General features: G+C 39.2%; 1 protein-coding gene across 2 annotated transcripts in view; it reads right to left on the bottom strand.

Annotated features, from left to right (window-relative positions):
• Window positions 1-17,619, bottom strand: part of LOC117289410 (probable phospholipid-transporting ATPase IIB) — a 50,208-nt gene that overhangs the window by 11,037 nt on the left and 21,552 nt on the right. For both annotated transcript variants that reach the window (XM_033770524.1, XM_033770525.1), the window contains 8 exons: window positions 15,037-15,196; window positions 14,077-14,243; window positions 8,254-8,324; window positions 7,155-7,320; window positions 6,275-6,571; window positions 4,464-4,625; window positions 2,647-2,739; window positions 668-751 (listed from right to left, as the gene is read on the bottom strand). In XM_033770524.1, coding sequence (XP_033626415.1) covers window positions 668-751; window positions 2,647-2,739; window positions 4,464-4,625; window positions 6,275-6,571; window positions 7,155-7,320; window positions 8,254-8,324; window positions 14,077-14,243; window positions 15,037-15,196 — 1,200 coding nt within the window. The remainder of the gene's footprint in view (window positions 1-667; window positions 752-2,646; window positions 2,740-4,463; window positions 4,626-6,274; window positions 6,572-7,154; window positions 7,321-8,253; window positions 8,325-14,076; window positions 14,244-15,036; window positions 15,197-17,619) is intronic.

Genomic DNA, 17,619 nt, shown 5'->3' on the forward strand with positions numbered 1-17,619 from the left:
GCCCTTTGTGTTGGATGTGTGAATAAATATATCAATAAAATGGAAATCCAATGCATGGTCAATGCACAAGGAAGTCCATGATTCAAAATGCCTTGAGTCTTGAGGTGTCATTTGAAGTATGGATTATTCTGTGTCTTGAGGTCTCACCTACTCCAAACACTTATTACTCTTGATTACGAAAGTGGCAAACAAAAATTCAGGTCTTTACTCCATTTTGACAATCTAATCTGAACTATGTTGATTTAATAATATCAATAGTCAAACGAGGTTTCTCAAAAGCTACCCAGCGAGTCTTAAAGGAACACGTTGCCTTGAATCGGTTGAGTTGGTCTTTGAAAAGCGTTTGTAACCGTTTGTTATAAAATGCATAAGGTTAGAAAGATGTTTTAAAAGTAGAATGCAATGATCCACACACATTTGCCTCGAAATTGTTTGGTTATTTTAAATGGCCGACCGTGTTTGTCGACAAGGTAAAAGGAAAACCACGCAATTTCGAGTGATACTTGTGTGGGTCATTATATTCTACTTTTAAAATATCTTTCTAATCATATGCATTTTATAACAAACGGTAACAAATGCTTTTCAAAAACCAACTCGACCGATCCAAGGCAACGTGTTCCTTTAAACGGGTTTGGAAAAGCTGGACTGAATGTTGTTTCTAACTCACCTCAAAGTCTGCATATTGATCCTCAGTGAGTGCTTTCTTGCCAACAACCAAGGTACGTAATCCTTCCCTTGCCATGTTACCACACTGGAATAAACAAGCATGACTAATTAATAACATCATCTAATCACTGACGACAAAATACTTCAACACACTGTTTGGTCAGTAACACTGAAATCTTTGTTTTCCCCTATTGCCTCACATAAATAGACCTTTATCACGGTGCAGCCATCTTGAATTTCTCCAATTGATATCAATGTTACCAAATCGACGCCGGAAGAACAAAATAGTCTAATTCCTAATTTCAAAATGATCATTAGTATACACATAATGAATGTTTATGAGTGCAATGGTGCGAATATGTTCATGAGTTGAAAGATGGAATGTTCTATTCAACGAGGCGGAGCCGAGTTGAATGGAACATTCCAGCTTTCAACGAATGAACATATTCGCACCATTGCACGAATGAAAAACATTCATTATTTGTTTTATATAACATCCAAGTAGAACTTTGTCATTTTGATTGAAAGATACAACTTTCAAAACAAACAATTTCAACTGTACAAGCCGAATGCTAGTAATTTTACTATGCCTTCTTGCAGTAACACCTGCTGCGTTACCAAAGACATGCGCACGCAGTGATGTTTTTACTCAGCTTTTTCGTTCCATCCGAAAAGTACCATTGCACGCTGGCAGCGTGCCAGCGTGCAATGGTACTTTTCGGATGGAACGAAAAAGCACGGTGAGTGACTCAGCGTGCAATGGTACTTTTATTTGCTATCATGTGACGGACAATCCTCCAATCAAAAGGCAAGGATCTGCTTGGGTGTTATATAATATTGATTATTGTTTGGGATATGAGGAACATAACAAAGATGGAGGCACCATGATAAAGGTCTATCAGTATGTAGTAAGCACCGTAGGTCTACACAATGTGTACTTAAAGGTCTATCAGTATGTAGTAAGCACCTTGGGTCTACACAATGTGTACTTAAAGGTCTATCAGTATGTAGTAAGCACCTTAGGTCTACACAATGTGTACTTAAAGGTCTATCAGTATGTAGTAAGCACCGTAGGTCTAGACAATGTGTACTTAAAGGTCTATCAGTATGTAGTAAGCACCTTACATGTAGGTCTACACAATGTGTACTTAAAGGTCTATCAGTATGTAGTAAGCACCTTAGGTCTACACAATGTGTACTTAAAGGTCTATCAGTATGTAGTAAGCACCTTAGGTCTACACAATGTGTACTTAAAGGTCTATCAGTATGTAGTAAGCACCTTAGGTCTACACAATGTGTACTTAAAGGTCTATCAGTATGCAGTAAGCACCTTAGGTCTACACAATGTGTACTTAAAGGTCTATCAGTATGTAGTAAGCACCTTAGGTCTACACAATGTGTACTTTCAAGTGGTGAAAACAATAACTGAAGTCATCTAAAACACAATTTTCAGCCTATGGAATGAATAAAGTTAGCATACAGATCATTGTATAACGGTAAGGGGTTAAAGTGAATGACATCGTAAACCCCCAAAATTTAAGTTCTTCTATAAGGCACTGGACACCTTTGGTAATTGTCAAAGACCAGTATTCTCACTTGGTGTATCCCAACAAGTGCATAAAATAACAAATCTGTGAAAGTTTTGACTCAATTGGTCATTGCAATTGCAGGAGAATAATAAAAGAAAAAACACCATTGTTGCATAAGTTGCTGTGCTTTCAGATGCCTAATAAAAGGCTTCAGGCCTCAAGGCTTCTATTATTGGAGTGAGAGAAAATACATCTTTCTCATAAACTACGTTTACTTCAGAGGGAGCCGTTTCTCACACAGCTCTCCATTGCTTGTTACCAAGTCAGTTTCTATGCTAACAGTATATCACAAACTTTATTTGAGAATGGACTAATTCTTGTTTTTCTTGCTTATTAAAAGGGATGTTTATTTCTGATATGATTTGAGCAGTCTTGTAAATCAATAGAATACCTCTTCATCCAGCCAGTCATTGTATTGTACAATTGAATTCATGACGGAATCAGCACCTTTCATAAAGAAGTAGATCTGTCCAGATTTATCTTCCTGTAAACAAAGAACATGATTCAGATTAGTCAACAGCCCATACATGTCAATAGCAAAATAATGTACAGTGCACATGTAGCTATTATCATCAAGCAAACTTGAAATCTCAATTCTGACTGGTCTTCACATCACTTCCCAGGCATTGCACTGTTCTAATTTTCACTGTTGACCCAATTCACCTGACGTCATCATCAGAAAAATCTTGAATACGCAATACTCATGGGCATTTTTGCTATGCATTTTTATATACAACTCTAAGCTGTGCGTTATGCAGTGAAGTGCGCATTTTAGGCGACGTGATGTTAATACACGTAAACCTAAGTGCCCACCAACATGGTGAGCGTGGCATCAGTTGCTGCGTGTGACGCGCGTGCAAGGGGTCAATAGATCATATATTTCAAGTTTTTCACTATGGATCATGTGACCTTTGTTTACAATAAATGTGACCTTTCACAAGAGCTTGGGTTTTTCCACCAGGCATTATGGGAAAGTTTACATTTTGTGTCATAATTTCCACGTAAATCCAGTGTTATAAAATTTTTTTAAAAATCAGCGGAACACGTTTTAAAGATGTGCCCCCTGTCATCATATTCAAAGTTGATACAAATTAGACATTGAAATCTCTGTAAAATATATAAGCTATAATGATTTCTTCCTTTGTTCTGTGTGCAAACCCTGCCTGCGGGACATCCAGGCTTGGTGGCTCTTTTGTAAACATGTGATGTCACAGGTCACAGGTATCTATACTGCGCATCAAGGTTGCTTGAAGATAAATTCACAAAACCTACTTGCACACTGTGTAATTTTTAGCAATATAAACAAGTGAATGAATACGAAGGATCTAAAACTTTTGCAAGATGGGAATACCATGACGCGAGGTTTGGGGAGAACAGCATAATCTCTCTTTATGAGTTGTGGTGGCTCTGAGAAGAACCAGTGGCTTGGCAATTTAACGTTTGGACAGTATCCTCCGACCGTCTTCAGGAGAATGCAGCCTGGAGACGATCAGAGTATATTATGTATAATGATCCAAACGTACAGTTGTCAAACACTCAGAACTACCTTAACTCAGAACTGTCAAACTCTCAGAACTACATTGTACATGTACAGTGTACATGTATGACAACTCATAAAGAGTAGACTATGTACATGGTGTTCTCCACAAACCTCACTTGATTATTATACAAATACAATTACACAGAATAATGAATTTTATCTTCAAGTACGCGCTAATCCTCCTATCAGATTGGCAGAATGGAGTGGTGATAAAAACCTATATTGCACGGCTTATATCACTACCTGCGTCTTGTGTGTTCTATGTCACGCGCCAAGTTTGCTTGAAGATAAATACGATATCACACACGCGCTCGTGGAAATACAGAAAATATAGCGCGTCTGTGTCCGAGGCCGACTCGTTGGATATGGGACGCAGAAGCGCTACTTTTTTCCGTATTCCACATGCGCTTGTGTGATAACTTATAGCGCCTGTGTCTCACATACCTCTCACAGGAAAACTCATTACACTTGGAACATTTCGTCAAGCACTTATCTCGCTCAATACACGTAGCTGTTCAGTACACACCCTGATATGAGCTTTATCGACATCAGAGTGAAGAGTAGACTAACAACCATAAAGACTTGTTTTTAATTGAAATCAACATACTAACCACTGTCATAATAAGAACCCAGGTTTGTTTCACCAGGCTATGACAATGTTTACTTACCCTTAAAATGATGCCCATCCGTTTAGTCTCAGAGGTGAAGGGGAATATCTGAAGGATGGTGTAGTTATGGATATCTCCTGTTGGAGTGCGTAGAGACATGGAGTTCAAATCTCGTTTCACTAACGCAAGACCCATGTCTTCAGTCCAAGACACTAGAGCAACCTACAAATATGACAAGCACATATAAATGTAGATATTATATAATAAATAGGGTAGATGGCCTTAGCTTTCAATCCAAACCAGACCTTCTTCAGAGGCATAAAACAAGTACAAACAAATACATATCCATTAATAGAAAAAGAGAGGGGAAAGGGATTAAGGGAAGGATCCAGAAAGAAGCGGGAAAATAACAGCCAATCATATGTAGATATTTATATATATACAATGTGAAAATTTCATTTCAAACGGTGATCGCATTTTTGATATATCGTCAACAAATCTGGAGTGAATATGTCCGAGCTGGGAGAATATTCCAAAACAGGAATGCCTACAATAACATAACTGACAGTAGAGTTTTCTCAGGTTCAAATTGTGGGACATCAAAATTATATCTTTTTACACAACCACATTAATTTTAAGAGTAATTGCCAAATGAATACATTCCCTAAAAAACGCACTCAGGTTTTATTCTTTATGCAAGTAAACAAGTTCATGTAGATATGCATATACATGTAGCACCTATAAATGTATGCTATCCGTTGATAATTGTACAACATAACCACTCATACAAAGGTTCCAATATTTGCAATATAATATACAAATATAACATGCTTTGAGGGTGACTAGTATGAACATATTGACTGGCAATGAGGTAAGTAGTGTATGTCTATTACCCCGAGGGACTTTGAGTGACCAGACCAGAAGAGGGGCCTATTTCCGGTCGAAGGCCGAGGGAAATAGGCCCCTCTTCTGGTCACTCACAGGCCCGAGGGGGAATAGACGTAAACTAATTACCAACTAATGCCAGTCAATAAGTGTTTTATAACATAGTCGGTCGTAAATGTGAAATAAGAACAGAAATCTGGAAAAGAAAGGAAGTTTTGTAGTTGCTGTTCATGGTTCAAGTCAAGGGAGGGCGCTGTAACCGGGCACTATTTTCAAGGACTAGTGCCCGCTTGGGAACTAGTTCTCGCAAAACACGCGTGCGCAATCACTATACTATTTTAGTTCATCCCATGTGACCGTATTTCAGCCAACCAGAATACAGAAAAAGCAAGAGATGTATTATAATTGGTATTAGCTCCGAGGTATTGGAAGTTGACAAACTAGTTCCTGAGGCGAAGCCGAGTGAACTAGTTTGTTAACTTCAAATACCTAGGGGAGCTCCTATCGACAAGTCACCCGAAATAAACCATGTTGTATTTGTTTTACTATACTTCATACATAATTCAGTTGTTTGGAGCAAGGGAAAACGAAAACTGTGATTTAAAACGCACCATTATAAGTTTGTTCCTGTGTCGGATGTCGCTACAGCGATGTTCGTGCGCGTGTACAAAACAGTACCCTGATCGTAAAACGCATGACAAGTAAAATAGTCAACGGGCTGACCGGTCGCACAATGGTAAATGCGCATTACATGCCCCGGCACTATTCTAATTGTCATGCACATAAACCATGTGTGTGATTACTCGCGTGCGCTAATTAGCAAAAAATGCACCTGGCTTGTGATGATGAATGGACCAGTAAAAACTCGGCTTTCGATCATGAGCTATAGCATTGTTCAATATTGCCCATTCTTTTATGTAATTTAGATACCATAATTTATTTGGTTTAAGATGACGAGTAAGGATTGGTTTTGTTTGTCTACTTACCTCATCAGGACTAGAGGCTTGATAGACCACTTTAGCTTCCTGATCTTGATCTACCTCAGTCTCATCTGCATCCACCTCTCCCTCTTCATATGTAGGTGTAACGTTGTGACATAGAGCTATAGCACGCACCGACTCAAACACCTTAGTGACCACTGTTCGTCTAACGGCTGGCTTACGTGATGGGGTAGTAGTAGGAGGTATGGTTGGTTGCGAGTAAGCTGTCAACAGGTGTGCTTTTAGTTCATCTGTAGAATCTTGGCCGAGGGAGACCGTACCAAGATGAAGCTTCTTGAATACCTGTGCAGATCAGACTCAACGATTAATCGTCTTATCAACCTCATATTCTCTCTTTGTTTATTATAAGCGCGACATGGCCTAGCGGTTAAGAGCATCAGCTTAAAACTCTGGTGTTTCTGATTAGCAGAGTGTGGGTTTGAGTCCCAGTTGCGACACTTGCGTCCTAAAGCACGACACTTAATCGTTGCTTCATCCTTTAGATGGGACCTCAAGCTGCTGGTCCTGTGTGTTGAGTTATGCACCTAAAAGAACCCAGTGCACTTATTGAAAAGAGAAGGGTTCGCCCCGGTGTTCCTGGTTTGACTGGTAGCATATTGCGCCACAGCACCTTTCAAACCATTACATGGTGCTATGTAAAAGGAGTAGGTCTCATAATTCAAACGTAGTCCCACATACCTTGCAGGAAAATACTGAATGTTAAAGCGCCTTGAGCGTCACTGATTAATGGATATGCACTTACATAGAAGCCACTATTATATTTCAGAAGCCACTATTATTATATTATTATTATTACATTCAAGTTGAATCAAATTCCAACCTGTTCCATCCAATGCAAGAGTCAAGCTAGAAAAGAGATTCTTACCATTTCATTCTGAGTGAGTGTGCCAGTTTTATCCGTCAGTAAGTAGGATATACGACCCAGTTCTTCTGGTATGGTTGTGGTACGTACAACTGTATTGGGAATCTCCTTGTCACGTTGAATCAAGAAGGAATACACAATTTTACCCATGTCAAGGTTGACTCGTAAACTACAGAGAGGAAACACAGATGAAGTCAAGGATATGCCAGTAAGTTAACACAAAAAAGGTAATTCATAATGGTGAAGTCTTGTTCATGGGTCAACTACATCAGGCATCCATCACCCTGCTATTCAATTGAAACATTGGGAAATTGGTTGTTAAAACGACTTGCTGATTCATGCGTATGCCTCTACAAAATGAATGCAAAAATTAGTGAACGACCTAACGTTTTGACCTTAGCAAAGTCTTTCTCGAAGGCTAAATGACAATTCGACCCAAGCGTGTCTTTCTCAAAAAAGCCTTTAGCCGTTGAGAAAGTCTCTGTTAGGGTAGACACGACAGGCCATTAAAGCTGTTCATACAATCATTCATACAATCAGTCATTTTGGTTGAAAACGGTTTGCAACAGCTAATTATGTTTTTTCATAAATAAATATGCAAGATTTTTCTATTCAAAGCAAGCTTTTATGCTTAACGGCTTTATGAAATTTGGCACAGGGCTCGATTTTAAAAATGGGTCGCTGGGTCGAGGCAAGGGATTTTAGCTGTGGGCTAGTAAACTCACTACTAAACAAGTCTTGTGTTTTTCTAAATATAAAAAAAAAAAAAAAAAATGATGATAAAACAATAAATTAAGTTGAGTCTGAGGCGCACGTTTAACCGCACACAAAAGAACACCTGGCGCCACCCGGTAGTTCCACTTCACTGCTTATGGTACACTTAGCTAACTGTTCATGTTTGTTGTAAGAAAGACTCTGCTAGGGTCAAAAAGTCAGGCCATTGTGGTTAAGTTATTTCTCGTTACAATTTCAGTCTTATATAATTTATTCTGGTGCGTATATATTTTGAGCTAGAAAGCCCTGCGGTCTTGTGACACTACATTGAAGCCCTGATGACATAATTATTAAGAAGAAGTTCTTCAAAGATGTAGAATTGACATACCTGAGAGGGATGATAGAGGAGAACAGCAACACATATCTGAAGAAGTAGATGTACCATGGTCCATCAAATCCCTGAGGATAAATAATACCGTTCAGCATTAATACATCAACATATCAACACATTCATAAATACCTCAGACAGTTTCGCTATTCCTATTGGTGGAGAGTGCGTCATGTGGGGGTGTTTAAACGGTTGATAATGACCAGCTGGACTCTGTTAGTTGGTCATATAACCGGTTAGTCTTAGTGCAAGACGTTTCTTGTTACGGGCGACGCAGCTGCTGTCGGTGAGTTGGTCGCGCTGTGTGGAAAGGAAAACGAGAACGTCTTGCACCAAGACTATATTATGTGCACGAACGAATCTGGAAACTGTCAGAAATAGGCGTCTCAGTCATAATAGTGCAACACACGGAGCTCAAGCACGTCAGAAACGGATAAGTTTTACAAAGTTTCTTACTTTATCACGCCTTTTAACCAAAAAGGCATTTATGAATGAGTAGTGACTCATTCTTAAACAGCCGTTTAAAACCTTGCAGAGTCGTTGCCGTGCGATTAATCACATAGCAACGACCCTGCCTGATTTAAACGGCTGCTAAAGAACTTGTCGCTACCCTTTTATTTCCTTATTCATAATCACAAATTGTTTCAATTCTTTTTGGAAAACCATTTAAACGATGTCCAACAGTTAGGTACATTATCTTATTGCGTGTATAACAGGCACTATATGCACAGAGTTTAGCGGTAAGAAGAGTAATGAAACTGAACCGAGGTGATTTGAATGGAGTCTGAACAGACACCAGTAGATATACAATGGCACGGCAAAATCATCCGCACTTACGGAAAACTCAAAGTCTGTGTAATGATCACAGATGAATGTTATTCTTGGGGCATGTATATATACTTGATGTTTAAATGAATACTCTTTGCTTTAACTGCGTTCACACTATCATGACTTGCATCAAGCTGTGAATGGGTACAAGTCAGACAGTGTTCATGCTTTCAGTGATCAACAATATACATGAAGTAACAAACTTGTGCAAATTTGGGTTAAATTTGTTGTTTGAGTCAGGAGAAAATAGCAAAAATAGTCTAGTAGGAACTTAGTAGGTCGGTCTAGTAGGTAATAATGTGAAACGCTTTGGGACGCCCTTCGGGTGTGAAAAGCGCTTTGTAAAAACGTGATATTATTATAATTTTTATTCATAATTAGAAAGAAAAAAAAATTCAGACTAAAATTGAACAATCCAGTAAAAAACTTAAAATTAAAGGACCACTCCTCATAGACGTAAATCTTTGCATGGGGAATAAAGAATTTAACTTGGTTTACCCTTTTTACACCCATGTGTGAAAGCACTGTATAGCAAGTAAATTCCCTAGTTCAGTGATCTAATCCCCAGGCAAACCACCCGTGTGGAATTTAAAACCCACAACCTTTGCATTGCTTAAGCTGATGTCTCATATGAACTACACCATGCTAGCCCAATGGCTGGAGGCAGTTTTGAAACCTTAGCAGTGTCTACTGCATTGATTTTAATAGACGTTATTTTTGTTTGCATCAGGGATACACTTATGCTGTTTTGAACCCCTACTTAATACGCGACTGTTTAGAGGACAGGTACTATACCTTTAAGCTGATCATGAGGATACCCAGGATGATAGTTCAGGGATACACTTATGCTGTTTTGAACCCCTACTTAATACGCGACTGTTTAGAGGACAGGTACTATACCTTTAAGCTGATCATGAGGATACCCAGGATGATAGTTCAGGGATACACTTATGCTGTTTTGAACCACTACTTAATACGCGACTGTTTAGAGGACAGGTACTATACCTTTAAGCTGATCATGAGGATACCCAGGATGATAGTTCAGGGATACACTTATGCTGTTTTGAACCCCTACTTAATACGCGACTGTTTAGAGGACAGGTACTATACCTTTAAGCTGATCATGAGGATACCCAGGATGATAGTTCAGGGATACACTTATGCTGTTTTGAACCCCTACTTAATACGCGACTGTTTAGAGGACAGGTACTATACCTTTAAGCTGATCATGAGGATACCCAGGATGATAGTTCAGGGATACACTTATGCTGTTTTGAACCCCTACTTAATACGCGACTGTTTAGAGGACAGGTACTATACCTTTAAGCTGATCATGAGGATACCCAGGATGATAGTTCAGGGATACACTTATGCTGTTTTGAACCCCTACTTAATACGCGACTGTTTAGAGGACAGGTACTATACCTTTAAGCTGATCATGAGGATACCCAGGATGATAGTTCAGGGATACACTTATGCTGTTTTGAACCCCTACTTAATACGCGACTGTTTAGAGGACAGGTACTATACCTTTAAGCTGATCATGAGGATACCCAGGATGATAGTTCAGGGATACACTTATGCTGTTTTGAACCCCTACTTAATACGCGACTGTTTAGAGGACAGGTACTATACCTTTAAGCTGATCATGAGGATACCCAGGATGATAGTTCAGGGATACACTTATGCTGTTTTGAACCCCTACTTAATACGCGACTGTTTAGAGGACAGGTACTATACCTTTAAGCTGATCATGAGGATACCCAGGATGATAGTTCAGGGATACACTTATGCTGTTTTGAACCACTACTTAATACGCGACTGTTTAGAGGACAGGTACTATACCTTTAAGCTGATCATGAGGATACCCAGGATGATAGTTCAGGGATACACTTATGCTGTTTTGAACCCCTACTTAATACGCGACTGTTTAGAGGACAGGTACTATACCTTTAAGCTGATCATGAGGATACCCAGGATGATAGTTCAGGGATACACTTATGCTGTTTTGAACCCCTACTTAATACGCGACTGTTTAGAGGACAGGTACTATACCTTTAAGCTGATCATGAGGATACCCAGGATGATAGTTCAGGGATACACTTATGCTGTTTTGAACCCCTACTTAATACGCGACTGTTTAGAGGACAGGTACTATACCTTTAAGCTGATCATGAGGATACCCAGGATGATAGTTCAGGGATACACTTATGCTGTTTTGAACCCCTACTTAATACGCGACTGTTTAGAGGACAGGTACTATACCTTTAAGCTGATCATGAGGATACCCAGGATGATAGTTCAGGGATACACTTATGCTGTTTTGAACCCCTACTTAATACGCGACTGTTTAGAGGACAGGTACTATACCTTTAAGCTGATCATGAGGATACCCAGGATGATAGTTCAGGGATACACTTATGCTGTTTTGAACCCCTACTTAATACGCGACTGTTTAGAGGACAGGTACTATACCTTTAAGCTGATCATGAGGATACCCAGGATGATAGTTCAGGGATACACTTATGCTGTTTTGAACCCCTACTTAATACGCGACTGTTTAGAGGACAGGTACTATACCTTTAAGCTGATCATGAGGATACCCAGGATGATAGTTCAGGGATACACTTATGCTGTTTTGAACCCCTACTTAATACGCGACTGTTTAGAGGACAGGTACTATACCTTTAAGCTGATCATGAGGATACCCAGGATGATAGTTCAGGGATACACTTATGCTGTTTTGAACCCCTACTTAATACGCGACTGTTTAGAGGACAGGTACTATACCTTTAAGCTGATCATGAGGATACCCAGGATGATAGTTCAGGGATACACTTATGCTGTTTTGAACCCCTACTTAATACGCGACTGTTTAGAGGACAGGTACTATACCTTTAAGCTGATCATGAGGATACCCAGGATGATAGTTCAGGGATACACTTATGCTGTTTTGAACCCCTACTTAATACGCGACTGTTTAGAGGACAGGTACTATACCTTTAAGCTGATCATGAGGATACCCAGGATGATAGTTCAGGGATACACTTATGCTGTTTTGAACCCCTACTTAATACGCGACTGTTTAGAGGACAGGTACTATACCTTTAAGCTGATCATGAGGATACCCAGGATGATAGTTCAGGGATACACTTATGCTGTTTTGAACCCCTACTTAATACGCGACTGTTTAGAGGACAGGTACTATACCTTTAAGCTGATCATGAGGATACCCAGGATGATAGTTCAGGGATACACTTATGCTGTTTTGAACCCCTACTTAATACGCGACTGTTTAGAGGACAGGTACTATACCTTTAAGCTGATCATGAGGATACCCAGGATGATAGTTCAGGGATACACTTATGCTGTTTTGAACCCCTACTTAATACGCGACTGTTTAGAGGACAGGTACTATACCTTTAAGCTGATCATGAGGATACCCAGGATGATAGTTCAGGGATACACTTATGCTGTTTTGAACCCCTACTTAATACGCGACTGTTTAGAGGACAGGTACTATACCTTTAAGCTGATCATGAGGATACCCAGGATGATAGTTCAGGGATACACTTATGCTGTTTTGAACCCCTACTTAATACGCGACTGTTTAGAGGACAGGTACTATACCTTTAAGCTGATCATGAGGATACCCAGGATGATAGTTCAGGGATACACTTATGCTGTTTTGAACCCCTACTTAATACGCGACTGTTTAGAGGACAGGTACTATACCTTTAAGCTGATCATGAGGATACCCAGGATGATAGTTCAGGGATACACTTATGCTGTTTTGAACCCCTACTTAATACGCGACTGTTTAGAGGACAGGTACTATACCTTTAAGCTGATCATGAGGATACCCAGGATGATAGTTCAGGGATACACTTATGCTGTTTTGAACCCCTACTTAATACGCGACTGTTTAGAGGACAGGTACTATACCTTTAAGCTGATCATGAGGATACCCAGGATGATAGTTCAGGGATACACTTATGCTGTTTTGAACCCCTACTTAATACGCGACTGTTTAGAGGACAGGTACTATACCTTTAAGCTGATCATGAGGATACCCAGGATGATAGTTCAGGGATACACTTATGCTGTTTTGAACCACTACTTAATACGCGACTGTTTAGAGGACAGGTACTATACCTTTAAGCTGATCATGAGGATACCCAGGATGATAGTTCAGGGATACACTTATGCTGTTTTGAACCACTACTTAATACGCGACTGTTTAGAGGACAGGTACTATACCTTTAAGCTGATCATGAGGATACCCAGGATGATAGTTCAGGGATACACTTATGCTGTTTTGAACCACTACTTAATACGCGACTGTTTAGAGGACAGGTACTATACCTTTAAGCTGATCATGAGGATACCCAGGATGATAGTTCAGGGATACACTTATGCTGTTTTGAACCCCTACTTAATACGCGACTGTTTAGAGGACAGGTACTATACCTTTAAGCTGATCATGAGGATACCCAGGATGATAGTTCAGGGATACACTTATGCTGTTTTGAACCCCTACTTAATACGCGACTGTTTAGAGGACAGGTACTATACCTTTAAGCTGATCATGAGGATACCCAGGATGATAGTTCAGGGATACACTTATGCTGTTTTGAACCCCTACTTAATACGCGACTGTTTAGAGGACAGGTACTATACCTTTAAGCTGATCATGAGGATACCCAGGATGATAGTTCAGGGATACACTTATGCTGTTTTGAACCCCTACTTAATACGCGACTGTTTAGAGGACAGGTACTATACCTTTAAGCTGATCATGAGGATACCCAGGATGATAGTTCAGGGATACACTTATGCTGTTTTGAACCCCTACTTAATACGCGACTGTTTAGAGGACAGGTACTATACCTTTAAGCTGATCATGAGGATACCCAGGATGATAGTTCAGGGATACACTTATGCTGTTTTGAACCACTACTTAATACGCGACTGTTTAGAGGACAGGTACTATACCTTTAAGCTGATCATGAGGATACCCAGGATGATAGTTCCTACAAACAGGACCTTGGTTTGGGAATTGATCTCCAGATCTAGTAATCCAATCTTAGAGTGTGGATAAGATGTATTCATTACTGCTCTAGTCTCACGGCCTGTGTAAATCACTACACCAAGAGCACGTCCTGTAAAGACATTAGACAATATTCAATCAACTACATCAATAACTATGGACAACGAAGAAACTGAATCAATTATTTCTAATTCATAAATACCTCAGACAGTTTCGTTATTCCTATTGGTGGAGAGCGCGTCACGTGAGTGTGTATAAACCTTTGTTTATAAACCAGTAAAAAGTATTAACATGGGCGTGACATGTTTATAAGACAGTTTCCTCATTCCTATTGGTCGAGAGCAATGGCCCGGACAGTTGTGCCACATCACGCGATACTCACGACACGCGCACCATTCCCTTATAAGGAGCTGTTTACCCGAGGGCGGCGGAGGGCCTTACCATTTAATAGCTGGAGGGGTGATGTGTTGAAAGAAATCAGTTTCCTCATTCCTATTGGTCGAGAGCAACGGCCCGGAGAGTTGTGACACATCACGTGATACTCACAACGCGCGCACCATTCCCTTATAAGGAGTTGTTTACCCGAGGGCGGCGGAGGACCTTAACATTTAATAGCTGGAGGGGTGATGTGTTGAAAGAAATCATTGAACAATATTTTTGTTTGCCCTTTTTTCTTTTTTTTTTTACCAAAAAGGTAATTATGAATGGGAATCAAAGTGTGTTGAATCAGTTTTAAACTAGTGGTTTAAACCCGCCGAGGCCTGGTTCAATTATCAAGAACCAGGCCTTGTTGGGTTGAAACCACTAGTTGAAAACCTCTTTACCACACATTGATTCCCTTATTAACTCATTGTGCAACTAGTTTTGTATTACACAAATTTCATGAAGAAGCCATGATAACCCACCTGATGCAACCACTGTATTAGCCCAGATGGTGTTCTCAATGCTCAGTGTATCCTGGGTCATAGAGCCTTCCGGTGATGGTACATTGATGGTTCCAATGAAACTGTGGATATCTTTCTGAGGTTTCTCTGCATACACATATGCATTCAGATCAAGTAGATCCTGCCAAAAATAATAACAAAAAACATGAATGACAACAAACAAAGTATTCCAATTCTCATATCCAAGTGAAACACAGTTTAAGTGTTCTCGGTCAATTTTGACAAATGAGCAGCCAGTTTAACCACCGAGCTATTCTACTTCGCGCGAAATCGAAAGCTACTACAAAGGGTCATTCAATTTCGCTTTATGGTATTAAAAGCTAAATGTAATGTTGCAGCATTTGATTTAACACAATAATCATTCAATTTAAAAATTCATCAAAGCAGCATTCAAATTCGCAGGAGCTACTTTAAGCATGTGTTTAGTCATTCAAATTCATTTTTGGGCGGTCATTTCTGGAATTTGTGCAAAGCAAAATTTTGGTTTAAAGTCTGAGGGAGAAACCTCACAAACAACAACAAATGAAATTAAAAGGAAAACAGTAAAAAAAAAACATCCCACCATTCAAACACAATACAAAACTAGGTCTTGGTCAGTTCACCAATACTGATCCTGCATAAAAAGGTTAAACAACTAATAACCTATTTAAAACAATTGGGTAACAAAATATAGTAAAAGCATGGCTGTCTCTCCACCTTTTGGTAAAACCTCTGGGGTGGCTTTCACAAAGAGTTAAGACTAGTCTTATCTTGAGTTCAGACAAGTTACTCGTCCTGACTTTTCAGTTTTTAATATCTCCTAGTCCTAGTCCTAAGTTGGGACTAGTCCTAACTCTTTGTGAAATCGACCCCTGGAGTTCTAGATCTCAATGAACTTTTTGAGAACAGAATCTTCAGCACTTAAAGCCAGTGGACACTATTGGTAATTGTCACAGACTAGTCTTCACAGTTGGTGTATCTCAACATATGCATAAAATAACAAACCTGTGAAAATTTGAGCTCAATCGGTCGTCGATTTTGCGAGATAATAAAGAAAGAAAAAACACCCCTGTCACACGAAGTTGTGTGCTTTTTTATGCTTAATTTCGAGACATCAAATTCTTAACTTGAGGTCTCGAAATCAAATTCGTGGAAAATTACTTCTTTCTTGAAAACTGCGTCACTTCAGAGGGAGCTGTTTCTTACAATGTTTTATACCATCAACCTCTCCCCATTTTTCGGAACCAAGAAAGGTTTTATGATGATAATTATTTTGAGTAATTACCAATAGTGTCCACTGCCTTTAAGAAGTAGATCAATGAGCAATTTTTTTTTATCAGGTACTTGTCACACCAATCAACTTGGATGCAACCAACTAAACTACATGACCTCCTTGGTAGCACAGTAACAACAATGTCATGCATGTGAACACATTCAATGTGTATGCGTTTTCTTCTTGGAGATTGCCTGGCCCTGAAGAACTAGTGAGTACTTTTTTTAAACAAAATAAAAGTTAGAATCCAACCTGAGTGATTTCTCTGTGTTTTTTTCCCTACAGAACTCAGGGAAGTACTGAGTATATAGTGCTTGTTAAAACACATCAGTATTAAAACACATTTTCCTTGCTCTATGGTTTAACTTATACTTGTCACAGTATAATGTTGTACACATTGTTAATGGGAGATTCAATCATGGGTGGGGAAGACAACTTTAATCCCTAAATCCAGTTTTGTTGTTGGAGGTATTAAAGATGCTATGTCAGATTAGATTTTTGACCCCAAACATTAATAATAAATTAATAAATAGATTTTTTGACTGAATGGTATTTCAAAGAGTATTACCCGCTCTAACGAAAACAAGTTTAACTTTTACTTTTCATGGTCAGGAACCATGACAAATATTTAAAACGTTTCTTATAAAACACATAAGAATTGGTCACGTGATATAATTGGCGGACTTTTTCGAGCAATGGATCAAATGAAAGCTTGTAACTTTCTCGACCCCAATCAAAATACCTATTGAATTTTAAATTTTAAAAATCTGACATAGCATCTTAAAAGGAACACTTTGCCTTGGATCGGACGAGTTGGTCTATAAAAAGCGTTTGTAACAGCTTGCTATAACATGCATATGGCTAGAATGATATTTCAAAAGTAGAATAAATGATCCACACAAGTATCACTCGAAATTGTACGGTTTTCCACTTACGTCGCGAACTAACATGGTCGGCCATTTATGGGAGTCAAAAGTTTGACTCCCATAAATGGCCGACCGTGTTTATTCGACGAGGTAAAAGGAAAACCTTACAATTTTGAGGCATGTTTGTGTGAATCATTGTTTCTACTTTTACAACATCTTTCTAACCATATGCATTTTATAACAATCGGTTACAAACGATTTTCAAAGACCAACTCGACCAATCCAAGAAATCGTGTTCCTTTAAATGTTTCTAGTAATTTGAGCCTAGTTTGTATTTACCTCTTCTCTGCCCAGTCTTTGGCAGCTACTCACAGCTAGTCTTAGTTTCCAGTCTGTCTCTCCATCTAACTGGTCTCTAAGGTATTA

The sequence above is a fragment of the Asterias rubens genome, chromosome 4 (assembly GCF_902459465.1).
Source record: "Asterias rubens chromosome 4, eAstRub1.3, whole genome shotgun sequence".
Taxonomy (NCBI): Eukaryota; Metazoa; Echinodermata; class Asteroidea; order Forcipulatida; family Asteriidae; genus Asterias; species Asterias rubens.